Consider the following 15450-nt stretch of genomic DNA (forward strand, 5'->3'; position numbering starts at 1 on the left):
TAAGAAATCTATAAAAACTTTATTCTTTGGTGAATTTCTTATGGGATCACAGCTAACCTGAACTAAAACTGAAGCAGGCTGTGTCCTTAAAAAACAGAAAAATCTTCAAATAAATAAAGTAAAAAAGGTCGGAGTGAACATTTGTCCTGAGATTTCATCTGAGGCAACTTTGAGGCAAACTGTTTCAGAATGTGAGTACAGACTCCAAATTCAGATCGGATCCTTTCATGTCCAAAAGCAGGATGTTGTTGCCTATCAACAGGAAACACCTCATCCCATAGCATTGAAAGTCTGAAAAGTCTGAAAGTGCATCTACTGTGGGGAGAACCTCCTGTGTCATGGTAAATACGATTAACATTTTCAAGTTCAGTTCCAGGTTTGGCTTTTGTGACTCAAGAGTCACGATCAACTCAAGGAAATCCTAAGCTCCTCCTCCCTCAGGCTGCGGTCCAACCTCTGTGTCTCAGACTCCAGGACAGACGGGATTGGTAGACGGGTCACAGCAGACAGCGAATCATTGAGGTCCCGTCTTAGTGAGAGCAGCCATTGGCTGTTTCTGGATGACTGCTGGATAAACTCCGCCTTCTGCTGCTGGTCCATAGCTAAAGAAAGACGAAGCTGACTAACCTGGGGAGGGAGGGGCACAGCGACATCATCAGTTTAGTTGAGTCAACGCCTGGACTGATCTTCTGCACATGCTCACCTGCTCCTCCAGCTCCTTCACTTTGCTGCGCAGACGATCTTCTTCTGTGGCATTAGCGCACACCTGAGCGGACATAAACATACACACATGACAAACAACCACACAAAGACACATCATTTCAGTAAAGCTCACTCTGACACACCTGTTCCACCTGAGATCCTCTGCTGTCTGTCAGCTGCTGGCTGAGCCTCCCACGCTCCAGCTCCACCTGAGGAACACCAGACAAAGTTAACTTAAGATCACATTTCTGACAAAAGCATAAAAATATGATCTTTAAAAATGCTTCTTTGTGTGTACCTGTCTCAGGGTGTCTCTCAGAAAGTCTCTGTCTTTCTTCAGTCTGTCTTTTTGCTTTTCTAGATTCAAGTTCTTCTTCTGCAGTCGTGTCCGTTGGAGCTCCAGTTCAGCCACCAGTCTCTGCAGGACCTCCAGTCTGCCCCCTACAGTCTGGAAACCCACATTTCACACACCCGTGACAATTCCATCACAGCCACTTTTTCTCCTCTCTCAAATGACAAATCAATAACCTCTCCTGGGTTAGGCTCCGCCCCCGTGCTCTGCTCCACCTGGGTGGCGACGTTTTTCAGCTGCGCCTCAGTTTGTTCCAGAGCCAATCGGAGCTGATTTCTGTCTTCCTGCAGCTCCTGGACTCTGAGAGTCAAACTGTCCACCTGCTCACAGGACAGACTTCATCTGAAACAGTTCTGGTGCTCAAACTCATGAGAGCAGGAAGACCTGGAACCTTACCTGAGCCTCCCTCTGCTGGAGCTGCCTCCTGATCTCCTCCTGCTTCACCTTAAAGTAGACAGACATGAGCAGCTTCTCTATGAGAACACACAGTACCTCTGTGTTAACACGAACCTCCCCTCTTTCCTCTTGGCTGCCTCTGCTCCTCTGCTCCCCCGAATCCTCTCTGTCAGCAATCGTGAAAGTTTTCTGCTCCTCCAACAAGGCTCTGTTCCGGCTAAGCTCCATTCTCGCCTCCTCCAGCTCCCTCAAACTGTCCTGAAGCTTGGACCTCGACTCCTTCAGTAGCTCCCCTTGCGTCTGTATTTCTGTGTAAAGAGTGCTTTGCATCGTCCCCTTCTGCCGTTCTACTTCCTTCACTTTGCTCCTCCACCACTCCTCAGCCTCCCTCCTCCTCTCATCTGCCCTATCTAGCTCCTCTGCCATCTCCGTCCTTCTTCTCTCCAGGGCTTTGACCCTGGCTCTCAGCTCCTCCAGCTCCTCTTGCCTCTCTTCCATCTGCAGGTTCTCCTGTCGAACCCTCCCCATCTCCTTCTTCTTCTCCTCCAGTGTGCTCCTCAGCAGTTCTCCTTCTGCATGGCTTTCCTGATTGATACAAGTAGAAGATAACAAGAAAAAAGATCTGGAGTTTGGTGCTTCTAGATCAGACTAACAAGTGGGGGATTACAAGTATCTAAATACTCGGATATTCACAATTTGTTTTAGAAAAAACGGGTACAAATATTTGCGACGTCTGATTTTCAAAGTTTATGAATATCGTAGAGTCTATTAAAATACACTTCAGGCAATGTATCAGTATTTGTTGTTCTAAAATTGCAGAATAATGTTGGATTTTAAATGTTGTTTCTCTTTCGGCTTTTCCCATCAGGGGTCGCCACAGCGAACGAGTCGCATGGTAAACTTGGCAATGTTTTACGCCGGATGCCCTTCCTGACGCAACCCTCTCAAAGCAACCGGGCTTGGGACCGGCACAGAAGTAGAGAAGGGAACAGGGAGCAGCCCGGAGTCGAACCCAGGTTTCACGGACGGAAGGCGCCGCATAATTAACTGTTTCTGGAAATAAAAATAAAGTCTCAAAGGTTCTTATTTTCAAAATAAAACTATTAAGTGTTTTTTGTAGATAAAAAAAAGTGAGACTGAAGTTCAGTTTACTGAAATAAGTTTTATAAAAACATGTTTTGTTTTTAATTTAATCAACAATTTTGGTTAAAGAAATTATGATGAATATGAATTTAAGAATATAACCAACATCTTGTGATAAATTATGTGATGTCATGTCCTCCTGACTCCCAGCAATGCAAATTTGTCCCCAGTAGAGGACATTTCTAAACCTGAATATCTCCCAACCACTGCATAATAATGAATTAACCCCTTTTGGTATTTATAGAGGACATTTGGTGCTTTTTTAATGGTACCAAAAGTGAAGGGGTGGGACTCTGGGAATTGCCGTTTTTGGTACATTTATATAAAAAGAAAAAAAAAAAGACTGGACAACATTGATTTTCTCTGGTAGTCTGAAGGTTAAGATGATTAAATACATATCATTATTAGAGTCTGGGTGTCGTCCTTGACAGTCCATTATCCTGTCAGTCTCACATCAACAGCATTACTCGGTCTTTCATTTACACAATATTAATTGTCTCCGCCCCTCCCTCACTGTCCAATCCGCTTCCATCTTGGTTCATAGTCTGGTCACTTCTCTCCTTGACTATTGCAATGCACTTCTCTGTGGCCTCTCTGATAAACTTCAATTGGTCCAGAATTCAGCTGCCTCCATCATCAGCAGAACTCCTTCCTTCCATCACATCACTCCCGTTCTCCAGCAGCTGCAATGGTTTCCAGTAGTTTTCAGGATTCAATTAAAACCTCTTCTCTACACGTTCAAAGCCTCCATAACCGAGCTCCTTCTTATCTTTCTGATCTCCTCCATATTAACACTCTCTCTCGCTCTCTCCAGTCTTCTTCTCTTCAGCTCACCGTACTGAGCCGTGCCTTCAGCTCCCCAACTCTGGAACCACCCCAGACCTCTGTAACATTGAGTCCTTTTCAATTTTTAAATCCAGGCTCAAAATCTGTTTAAATGTGCTTTTCCAAAATCACAATTTTTCATCTTCTGTAATCGGATTTTGTTAATTATCTCAACTTATTGTCATTTTGTGATTTTATTGTGTTTTACTTTTGAATCTGTGCAGTGTTCTTGAGTGTTTTAAATAAAATGCATGATTATTATTTTCATACGACCAGTAAAAAGACACATGCATCAACCATTCAAAAATAATGTACTGAATAGAAGGATCCGTGGTTCGATCTGTGAATTGTGGATCTTGATTCAAACTAGAACGCCACCTAGTTACCGATCCACATATACTTTGTTTATAAGACAGCAGGAGAAACGGTACCTGGAGGAGAACTTTCAGCAAGTCCATCTCCTTGAGCGCCACCTGCAGGCCTTCTCTCATCTGCTGCTTCTCCACCTCTACTCGCTCCTTGCTGATACTCAGCTCTGACACCTGAAGGAAAGTTTACAGTTAGTTTCACTCTAAAAAAAACTTCTGCCTCAAAGAAATCCTACAGAAGAGGCTAAAAAGTGATCAAAAACAGAATTAAATCCTTGGCAAACTTTCATCAAAGTTGTGATCTTGTGGTTCGTTAAGCCACTAGGGCTGCTGTTTCCAAGTTTACCTGACTCTGAAGGGAGCTCAGACTGTGAGACATCTGCTCCAAGCTGTGCTGCACTCTTCTTAGATCTTCCTGCACCTCCTCCTTCTTCATGCACTCCTCCTTCACCTCTCCTTCAAGCACAGTGACATCCTCTCTCCTCTTCTTCAGCTCCTCCACTGTCTCCAATTTCTCCCTGTGTTCCCTTTGCAGCTCCTCCTTTAGAGCGGCCAACTCTATCTCAGTCTTCTCTCTTGTTTGTTTTTCTGTCTCCTCCCTCTTCTTGGTGCTGCTGAACTCCTCCTCTATTTTCTGTCTTAGCAATCCAGCCTCTTCACTCCTCTTTTTCATCTCATCTTGAAGGTCCTTTTTTTCTCTTTGTTCCTTTTCTAGCTCCTCTCTAAGTATGTAGATCTCCTTTCTGCTCCTCTGCAGCTCCTCTTGAGCCTCATCTTTCTGCCTCTGTAGCTCCTGGGTGTCATTTCTGCTCATCATATCGTTAGTTCTCCACTCTTCCTCTTTCTTTAAATGTTTCTGGTGCACCTCCTTTAACACGGTCATTTTCTCCTGTGTCTCCTCATTCTCTTTTTGCTTTTGTTTCACCTCCTCTTGGAGATAAATCATTTCGCTTTTTAATGATTGGAGTTTTTCCTGCACCTCCTCATTGTCTTCTTGCTTTTGTTTCACCTCCTCCTGGAGATAAATCATTTCCCTCTTCAATGATTGCAGTTTTTCCTGCACCTCCTCATTCTCTTCTTGCTTTTGTTTCACCTCCTCTTGGAGATAAATCATTTCCCTCTTCAATGATTGCAGTTTTTCCTGCACCTCCTCATTCTCTTCTTGCTTTTGTTTCACCTCCTCTTGGAGATAAATCATTTCCCTTTTCAATGATTTTAGCTTTTCCTGCGCCTCCTCACATTCCCTTTGTACATTAAATGCCTCCTCTTTCTTTTCATTGAGCTCCTTGCTTGCAGTGATCCTCTGCCTCTGCACCTCCTCTTGGAGTTCTGTCACTTCTTTTTCCCTTTTCATTAACTGCAGTAAAAGGTCCTCCTTCTCCTCCTCAAGCTTTTTAACCCTGGTCTTCCCTTTTTCCTCCAACAGTAGATACCGATTTCTTTCACTCTCCAATGTTTTTCTATCCATCTTTTTCACCTCCTCAAGTTTTTCCTCCTGACTTCTAAGCAAATCCCTGCACTCATCTATTTCTCTCTCTTTTTCTTTTAGTTTGTCCTCCAGACTGCTCCTCTCTTTCCTTACTCTCCACAACTGCTCCTTCTCTGCTTTGATCTCGTCCTCCATCTCTCTCAAATTGCTACTCAGCATCATCTTCTCCTCTTCCATTCTTCTCACAGTTTCTCCCAGCTCCCTCTCTTTGTTTTCACTTTTTACCAGGTTGTCCTTCAATGTTTTTAACTCCTCTCCAGCCTTTGCCAGAGCCTCCCTATCTTTATCTCCAACTGCCTGCATCAGTCTCACCTCCTTCTCTAACCTGGTGTTCTCTTCCTCCACCTCGACCAGCTTGTTTTCCAGCCTTCTCCTCCTTTCTTTCTCTGTTTTACTCAAAGCCTCCTGCTCTTTCCACTCCTCTTCTTTTTCTTCAAGCATTGCTTTCAGCTGGTTCACCTCCTCATTTCTCCCCTTCAGGATTTCTTTGAGTTTTGCCACCTCCTTCACACTTTGTTCTGCTTGCTCCTGCCAGTCCTTCACCTCCTCCTGCAGTCTGTCATGGGCCTTCTGCCTTTCTGTGCTTCTTCTTTTTGCTCCCAGGTTAACAGCCTGGGCCTCCTGCAATTGTTTGATCAAGGAGCAGATCCTGTCTTCTCTTTCTTCTCGTCCTTTTTCCTCCTGCTTCAAAAGTTCCCGGTTTTCTCTAAGCAGCACCTCCAGGTGTTCCTCCCTCGCCTCTTTTTTTTTCAGTTTGTCAGAAGTTTCCTGGAGCTCTCTCTCTGCTTCCGCCTCCCGCTCCTTCACCAACCTCAGCCGCCCCCTCAGGTTCTCCATTTCCTCCTCCCTTTCTCGTACTGCACATATCTGTTTCTCCAGGCTGCGCTCCCTCCTCTGCACCTCCTCCCTCAGCTCCTCACTCTCCTCCTGAGCCACACTTAGTTTTACCTTCATCAGTTCCACCTCTCCAACTTTCTCTTGTAGCCTCTCCAGCACCTCCATTTTTTCATTTTGCAGTTTCTCTATTTGTCGCTTCTCTGACTTTCTGTGCTCCTGGAGGGAAGAGTTTTCTCCCCTTAGTCTGTTTATCTCATTCTGGCTCTCCTCATCATTTGACCTCCATCTCTCCTCTTGCTCCTGTGCTTTTCTCTTCATTTGGTGCACCTCCTTATCTATTTCTTCCTTCTCTCTTTCTAATTTCTCTATTCTGTCACAGAGAGCTTCAGTCTCCCCATCTCTTTGCACCTCCTCGTCTTTCCTTTTCGCCTCCTCCTCCAGCAGTCTGACCTCAGTACTCTTTGCCTCCTCCAGCAGAATCTTCTTTTCCTCTTCCAAGCCAACTATTCTCTCATTTAGGAAGCTGACTTGGGTAGCTCGTTGTGTCACCTCCTCCTTCAGTCTCTCCACCTGTTGTCCCTTTTCTTCCAGCTCCTCTTCCATCCTTTCAGTGCGTGTCTTCAGGGCTTCCAGCTCCCCGTCTCTCAGCCTTAATTCCTCCCTCAGTGTCTCTCGTTCTCTTTGGCACATCTTTTTCTCCTCTTCCTTTTCTGCCTTTCTTCTCCTCAGCTCCTGCACCTCTTCCGTCAGTCTCTGCAGGTCTTCCTGCAGCACCTCCTTCTCGCCCTCACTTCTCTCTCTGCTGGCTGTCTCTCTCTGCAGCTCCCCTCTCAGACATTTGATTTCACCTTCAGACAGACACAAACGCAGCCGTCACTGACACCATTCCACATTTGGTCACTCACGAGGAGCGTGGGTGCACCTCCCTCATTTTCTAGTAGATGAACAGACAGACCCTGTAAGGTGAGCTTGGCCTCCTGCAGCGCATGGAGGCGAGTGCTCAGCTGACAGCGGTCCACCTCGACCTGGGAGAGGAGCTGCTGCTGCTGGCTGAGCTGCAGCTGCAGGGACACTGACAGAGGCCTGCAACAAAAACCGTCTGTGTGAGCAGAACCAGAACACAAATGGACTGGACAGTTTTCAGTGCTTGGACAGGTAGAATTCAGCACCTGAGCTCATGCAGCTCCTCCTCCAGCTGCGCCCGCTGTCTATGCTCATTCTGGAGCTCCTCCTGCCGGCTCCTGCTCTCCCTTTGCTGCTCCTCCTGCTGCCAATTCAGAATCCTAACCTCCTGTTTCGCCTGTTGCAACTCCTCCTGCAACTCCTTCAGCTCCTGGCACAGCGAGACGTGATGAGAGCGAAGCTAAAAGCAAAAACACAACAAAGTTTTAGTAAATCTTCTCTTTTGACAGATGGAAAACATCCAGGGATAAAGGACAAAAGAATATAATGAATTTTCAATTCATTATTACATTATAAAGTCCAACTTTACACTAAAAATACATTTTTGTAAAGCTACATGGCAAAACTTTCTCCTGTTTCACTTTATTTTTTATTAAAGACAGGTGTGTAATGACTCTACAAAGCTCTTATGACAGCTGCAGCTGTTCTTCGTTACCTCCTCCAGCTGTTGTTCACCACTTGTTCTCTCCTCCTCCAATAGCTGAAGCTCTCTCTCCTTTCTCTCCAGGTTTTTCTCAGCCTCCACCTGCTGCTCTTTCAGCTGACGGATGACGTCGGCATCCTGATCCCTCTGCAGTCTGAACGGTGGTCACAGTGGGATCATGGATCAATCATCAGAAATTTGTGGACGGCTTAACTCACCTGAGAGGTCTGACGTCTCTCTGCAGACAGGTGAACTCTGAACTCACAGCTTGCAGCTGCGATTGGCTCTCTGACAGTTTGCCTTCCAGCTTTAAGAACACACGTGAGGCAGACAGACAGTTAATATGGAGCTTCAGATGACTGCTCAGACGCCTCTGAGCCAGGCTTACCTGCAGCAGCTGCTGGTTCAGTGCTCTCTTGTCTGAGGCCAGAGCAGAGTTAAGAGCAGAAACCTTCTTCAAAGCATCTCGACTCTCCTCCAGATCCCGCCTCAGCAGGCTTTCTGAGGATGAGAGGCGGAGTATGCTTCCCCTGCACTGAGGAGGTCACACATGGAGGGCGGGGCCAAAACTGTCATGACAGGAGCAGCCCGATGACACACAGCCATTTCTGAATCTAAGAAAATGGCTTACCTGCTGTAGGGCATCCCTAGAGCCTGCTGCCTCTTCCTCTGCTTTCTGCCTGTCCAGCTGTTCTCTCTCCAGCGCCCCCTGCAGGTCAACATTAAAAAGGATTTTCCTTCACTTGAGATAGCGAAACAAACTTTGATCAATTTTTGTAAAACTTCTGAGAAGTGTCCATCAAAGCCAGACTGTTTAGTTTAAATATGATGATAGATATTGAAAATCACAGAAGGAATGTCAAAAAGGAAGGTTGCCTCCACAAGAAGATAATATATATGTTTTTTGAGAGGTTGACATGAACCCGTTACCAACGGAGCTTTAGCTCCAATTTCGACATTCTCTCCACTATTCTAACTAGGGCTGCACGATATGAGGAAAACTTGCGATATGCGATATTAGTGATCAATATTGCGATAACGATAAATTTGCGGTAAATAAACAAATAGAAAAATAAACAAAAACATCATTCCCATTTCATTGCAACAGTTTAAAAATTATACTCCAAATGACCCTCATCGACATGGGGGACAAACATCTAACATAATAGGCCTCCATCTGATTGGTCAACAATGGGAAGGCGTCCATCTGATTGGTCAAAGCATAAAGGGATTTATTTGATTCGTTAAATGCTTCAAGCTGCTAGAAGATTGTTTTAACACATTTTGGGTTTGCGATTTATTGCGATATTCGCCGTCTTTTGCGATATGCATATTGCAGAGCTGGATATTGCAATAACGATAAATTTGCGGTATATTGTGCAGGCCTAATTCTAACTCTTCAACTATTGAGCATTTAACACAACAATTCCAGTAGATTCTGAAGCAGAGAAAGGAAACTTTGAGCGGATATTCAACACTTTACAGTAGTGGAATGTTCATGTAATCAACATAAACCAACTATTTGTGTTGCAAAGAATACCGCCGTAATTAACACTTGATATGAAAAGCGGCTTTTCTCCGCATCAGAATCAGCTGATTCTGATACTGTCAGCGTAAACATTTTAAGGGTTACAGTATGTCAAAAAGCGTGTTATTTATGTTAATAAATGCAGCATTTAGAGGGAGGCTGTGTGGTGGTGTAGAGGTAAGGACCCCTTGCCACACTGAACGGGTCCTTTCTGTGAGGAGTTTGGATGTTCTCCTCATGCATTTGTGGGTTTTCTCCAGGATCTCCAGCTTCCAGCCCAAACCCAAACGCATGCCTTATAGGTTTAATGATGACTGATTATTGTCTCTTCATCGTGAATGTGATTTATGGCCCTGCAAACTGTCTTGGGTGTACACCGCCGTCACCCATAAGATAGACACATTTAGCGTATATGAGAACTGGACTGAGTGAGGGATGTCATCCATGGAAAATTCCTCCTCAAACGACGTAAAGTCAATTCAATCGCCGTTTTTAATTTACTTTAAAAATCACTGTTCTACTGATTTGTGTGAAACTTTTTCAAAAATCCTGCGGTTCATAGGGAACAGCAGTTCTGCCAGGTTTTACCTTCAGACTGAGGAGCTCCATCTGGTGCAGATGTTCTCTCTCCGTCAGCTGGACACTTTCTAGGAGCTCCGCCTCCACCCTGAAACAAGGAGGACATGGTGAGGAGAACACACACAGAAGGAATGAGGGTGGGTGGTGCTGCAGAGTACCGTCGATGTGAGTCTGTTTCCAGTTGCAGATTCTTCTCTTCCTCTCTGTCTCTCTCTCTCCTCAGTCTGTGGTTCTCTCTCTTCACCTCCTCCTCTCTTCTTTGCACCTCCTCCAGCTGCAAGCGGAGGGAGCTGGAGACCTTTTTCTCGCTGTGTTAGACACACAAACATGTAGCAGTGACTGTGGGACGGGATGTGCTGCAGCCCACTGTGTGTTTGTTCACCTGCTGAGGACGCTCTGTGTGTGCGTGAGCTCCTGCTGTGTGTGTTGTGAGCGTGCCAGAAGCTGCTGGTGGTCGTCCTGAAGCTGCTTCACCTGCAGCTGCAAGCTGGTTCTCACCTCACCGAGACGTCGCAGGTTTAGCTCCGCCCCCTGACGTGAACACAGACAGACGATTGGAGCTCTGTGCGAATCAGAGCTACAGCAGAGGTCAGCGTTTCTGACCTGCAGCTCCTCGCTCCTCCTCAGCAGGACGCTTTCCGCCTGTGAGAGCACAGCCAGCATGGAGGACAAATCCGCCCGCAGGACGTCTTCTGGGGAGGTGCTCGCTGGCCGACTTCTGCTGCTGACGACTCTGGCCTGAAAACAATAACTATGAGTTTTGACGCCCTATGTGGGCAAAATGTTCAACTGCAGTAGGACTTCAATGAGTATATGTTCCAGAAAAATCAATTAGTATTTCCATTTATTACTGATTTACATGGGCTGCACAGTGGTGCAGTGGTTAGCACTCTTGCCTCACAGCAAGAAGGCCCTGGTTCAAGTCCTGGCTTGACCAAAAGCATGCTTCATAGGTTAATTGGTCAACCTAAATTGTGTGAATGTGAGAGTGCATGGGTGTTATTGCGGACGCTCTACCCTGCGACAGACTGGCGAACTGTACAGGATTTCCCCTGCTTATACCCAAAAGTGGCCGGGATAAGCTCCGGCAGCTCCGTGACCCCGAAAGGGAAAAAAATGGATTAGAAAATGGATGGACCTCAGCCAGATCTTCAGTTCTTCTACATGGCTTGTGTGTGAAGTAATTAGCACTGTATTGATAAACTGGAGAGAAGTCAGCAGCTGCTACCATTATATTATTTATAAATATAGTAGAGTATGGTCAAAAGTCAAAAGTGAGCGGCTGAGTAGCTCGGTTGGTAAGGTGAAAGACTACCACCCAGGGAACCAGGGTTCGATTGAACAATGATAACATTGGTAATGGGGCAATTACCAAATCAATGGCGAGCAATTAACATCCCCCAGTGGGGGCCCTTGGGCAAGACCCTTAATGCTACTGCCTCCCGGCTATCCTCCCGGCTTTATTTATCCCCCATTGTGGGATAAATAAAGTATCAATTATTATTATTATTAAGTACACATCAGTCAATGTAATTACTGCACTAAAATTGCAGAAAAATATTTAATTTAAAGTATTTAAACTGTCTAAACATCTTTTGTGTTTAATGGGTACGGTGACAAAACCATTTCTTTCAAAGTCTTTTTTTTTTTGTCTGTTATGTTGATTCTAATCTATTGTTCAAATAAAAGGTATTCAGTGTTGACCTTTGGCAACAAACAAACATTATCGTAAGAATCTTGGTTTGATCTGTGAATCAAATCAGATCACCACCAAAGTAACAATGCACAGCCCTACTTTGTGTTCATCTTTACATCCAAAGCTCCTTTTTTCCGTTGTGTATTGTATGGACACTCATTTATAAATAGAGTTTTTTGAGATTGATTAGCAAACGGAGCTAAGAGGGGTTAAGATCAAACGGACTCACCAGTCTGATCACAGCCTGACTGACAGACTGGAGTCTCCTTGCAGTTTCTTGATGTCTTTCCACCTCCCTCTCCTTCTCCTCTCTCTCATCCTGCAGTGAGCGAGCAAGCTCCACAGTCCTACCAGAGAGAGAGGGACGGAGAGGAGATGAAGGAGGAGCAAAGTCACCACCTCTACGAGCCTCCCAATAAACGCTCACCTCTGCTGCAAAGCTTCAGTCTTTTCATAGAGCTTAGGCTCAGAACCTTCTCCCTCCTCCTCTTTGAGTTCTAGCTCCCCCATGGAGAAGGATCCCTGAGTGGAGCAGGAGTCTGGAGGAGGAGGAGGGAGGATCAGTGTTGAGGATAGAGGAGGAGAACTGGATGGTGGGGAAGGAAGAGGCAGCAAAGTTGAAGACAAAGGCTTGTGAAGAGCCGCCAGGCTCTGGGTGGAGCAGACAGAGTCACAGCTGGAGAGGAGTGTTGAGGAGAGACGGGAAAACTCGGCCCTGAGCTCCCACAGGTCTCTGCGGACAAAAACAGTCGACGTTTAACCCCCACAGCCTGCAGAGGGTGGACGCTCCACCTGGTTAAACATTGGTCGGGACGGAGTTGACCTGTCGGCAGCTGTTTTCACGCTGTGACATTGTCTCCTCAGAGCCACCACGGATCTCCAAACTGACAGCCAGTTGTTCTGCTGCTGACCCACGTGACCCCGCTGATCCTAAACCGAAAAAAAATATATCTCTGAACGGGTCAGTGTGAAGAGGTAATGAGGAGGTAATAAAACAATCCAAAGACCTCTTTCTCTCTCTGCCAATCAGTTTCTCTTTGCTCCGCCTTCTCCGTGGATCTGATCCAATCAGCTGTCAGTCTGTGGAGTTCCTCCTTAAGCTCCTGGTTGAACTTCTCAGATTGGCTGAGCTGCTCCCGCAGAAGAGAGTTGGTGTCAGCCAGACTTACGGACCTGCAGGGAAATCAGAGTCGATGATGATCCACATCGTTTGGACCTCGGTTTCCCCACATCTGCAGCTCTCAGACCTGTGCTGCTCCTCCTCCAGCCTGATGAGGGCGCTTTCCAGAGAGTTGCTATGTTCATCCCGGACCCCCTGCCATTCAATAAACCAAAGGGGGTTAGCTGAATTTCTGCAGAAGGCCAGAACCACAAACGACCAAACTGACCTCCATGTGGAGCGTCTTCCTCCGTTCATCTTGCAACTGCAGGTCCAAATGCTGGCACTGATCTCTGTACTCCAGAACCTGCACACACATCCACCACCCTCTTTACAGAACACAGAGGCCCAGCAGCAAACAGGTTCAGAACAAGTCAAATATCACAGCCTCCTCTGCTCCACAGCACCTCTTGTGGCCCTACCTTGTTCTGCAGCCGATGTATCAGCAGTGCCTGCCTGGCCTCTCTCTCCCTGCCCTCCCTAAGCTGCTTCTTCCACCTCCTCTGCTCCTCCTCCTCCTCAAGTGACAGGCCAAGTGACGGATGTATGGTCTGACGGAGCTGCAAATGCAAGAAAAGCTTTAAGATTTTCTAACGATCGTGTGATTTCAACCTGCTTCTCCTCACCCTCACCCTGTCCTGCAGAGCTCGGGTTCTGGACTCCAACTCCTCCCGCTCCGCTCGACTCTCTGCCAGCTCCTCCTGCAGACGGCATACCTCCCGCTCGAGCTCCTCCTTCTGCTGCTGCCAGCCAATCAGCAACCCAGAATCCATGCTGGCTGAGACAGGTGTAACATTAGGAAAAGAATCCAGTAAAGATCCAACATGTTTGCAAAATCCCGCCATTCAAATAGAAACAAGTCAGCTTCAGTAAACAATTAAAAAACAGGTTTGAAATAAATTTGGTCATCAAATTGGACGACAGTAAAAACACCAGTAGGTGTAAATTCACCTATAAATTCTGGAAGAACATCCACAAAATCACCACCTATTCCAATTTTAATGAAATTCAACATAAAATAAAAACAATTTTGGTTTTTGTAATTTTAATCAAAAAGATCAAGATGTTTTCATATTTATAAATTTGTTTTTATAACTAAGTTTCATGTACATAAGAAAATTGGTTGACAAAAAGCCTGACTAAAAATAGAAATTTAGCGATATTTGAAAGTAATCTCTTCAAAAACCACATAGGCTGAAAAAACGAACGACATCTGTAAATTATAAGGAAAAGTTACATAAACTACACTTTTTTTCTTATTTCTTAGTTTTTCTTTCTCTTCCCATCTTGCAAAGTATTAACAATAAATCTGTCTTGAATTTATTTTTTGAAATGTATTGTATGCAGGATTTTTCTCCAAACATTTAATTACAGTTATGTTTTTAAAAAAAAAAGTTGTTAAAGCACCCCTTTAACGTGACATCCTCTTGTTTTAAAGTTAACTTGATCCTGAAGGTGGAATGTGATTTATGTGACTGCATTGGTGACGTCACATAAAGGGGAGGGGTCACTGATACCATTAGGATTATCGATTACTTCAGAATCAGAAATACTTTATTTTTATTTTTATTTTTTATCTTTTTTACTTTATTGATCCCATACTTGTTAAATGTGTTTGTCACCATAGCAACTGACAGCAGAGGGGGAAAAAAGACTAAGAATAATATAAAAAAATACTTATAAAGTAAAACGTTAATATATTAGATAAGTACACACCCACGCAAATAATAAAAAAATACTTCCGAAACATTTGTTTACCCCTTTTGACTGTATAAGACAACGATTTACTCTTTTTTTTTTTTAATAGTTTTTTAACCAGAATGAAAATATTAACCACAGGACTAATGGCACTTGGTGAAAGTGCTGCCTGTGTGACTCATGAAAAACATCAGTCATGTGCTGCTTGATTGAGTGCAGCCTTCCACTCCCCGTGGACCATAACGCACGGTGTGGGATTATTGGTATAATCCACAGTTGAGATATTACAAGTTCTACAGCTTCAAACGGCTGTTGCTACGCAACAGGGTGTAGGAAACAGGATAACTAAGTTAGCTAGTTTTCACAGTGTGTTGTCGTGGTAACCTTCCCTCATGCGTGAACTCATACGCGATTTTAAACCCACCTGACCAGGTGTTCCAACGTCAGATAAGGCGCTTATCCTCGACACTTATCTGGAGGTCTAGCAGCGCCAAAAGAACCGCTCAGGCACAGAAACAGAACCACTACTAAAGCGTAATTTTAACACTCGACCCACCACCACCGAACCGAGGACATTGCTGCACGAGCCGGGCTCAACCAATCAATGTTGCGTCAATAAGTTAGACAAATCAACGGACAAACCGACTTCAAGGCTGGGCGAGCCTGCCTGTTCTTCTGTCACGAGCGTAACTTAAAAGAGAAAAGAAAACGACAAAAAAAAAACCAGAGGAAAAAATAGAAAGCGCTCCGCGCGCTCAAAGCATCGTAACGTTCAAAACGTTATACTTTTTACGATCACGTGACCACTAACTATAGAGCACCCCAGGCTTCACAGCGACACCTGCTGGTGGAAGGACCTAAAAGCTCTGATCACAACGGTAAAAAAAAAGCCATTATGCTTAACTAATAAATATTTGTCCTTACATTTTTTTCTGTTTGTTGTTGTTGCAAAAAATACAAAAAATGAAAGTATTTCTATAGTTAATATCGGCATTTATACAAACATTTAAAGTAAAAAATGCTTTTATGAAAATTGTTGAAAAGAAAAGTTTAGATGCACTTTATTCACTAA

The 15450-nt window shown here is 44.8% G+C and overlaps 1 protein-coding gene across 4 annotated transcripts; it reads right to left on the minus strand.

Moving 5' to 3' along the window:
• LOC101166347 (trichohyalin) lies at positions 1-15117 on the minus strand. 4 transcript variants are annotated; one of them, XM_023950730.1, is made up of 28 exons: positions 14803-15117; positions 13313-13458; positions 13103-13240; positions 12910-12987; positions 12769-12836; positions 12529-12694; positions 12345-12451; positions 11949-12254; positions 11751-11868; positions 10429-10563; positions 10208-10356; positions 9984-10133; positions 9835-9913; positions 8350-8427; positions 8107-8253; positions 7937-8025; positions 7731-7872; positions 7282-7475; positions 7068-7195; positions 4133-6960; positions 3850-3960; positions 1565-2035; positions 1451-1498; positions 1231-1374; positions 1001-1150; positions 846-911; positions 704-766; positions 1-627 (listed from the first exon to the last, which is right to left on the minus strand). In XM_023950730.1, exons 2-28 carry the CDS (start codon positions 13451-13453, stop codon positions 406-408), a joined length of 6516 nt encoding a protein of 2171 aa, XP_023806498.1. In that variant the 5' UTR covers positions 13454-13458; positions 14803-15117; the 3' UTR covers positions 1-405. The 4 variants fall into 4 exon arrangements, with proteins under 4 accessions (XP_023806498.1, XP_023806497.1, XP_023806499.1 ...); XM_023950729.1 differs by having other exon boundaries at positions 13307-13454; positions 14803-15093; XM_023950731.1 differs by having other exon boundaries at positions 1270-1374; positions 13307-13458; positions 14803-15093.
• Between the last annotated feature and the right edge of the window lie 333 nt (positions 15118-15450).

This window comes from Oryzias latipes, chromosome 21 (assembly GCF_002234675.1).
Source record: "Oryzias latipes chromosome 21, ASM223467v1".
Classification (NCBI taxonomy): domain Eukaryota; kingdom Metazoa; phylum Chordata; class Actinopteri; order Beloniformes; family Adrianichthyidae; genus Oryzias; species Oryzias latipes.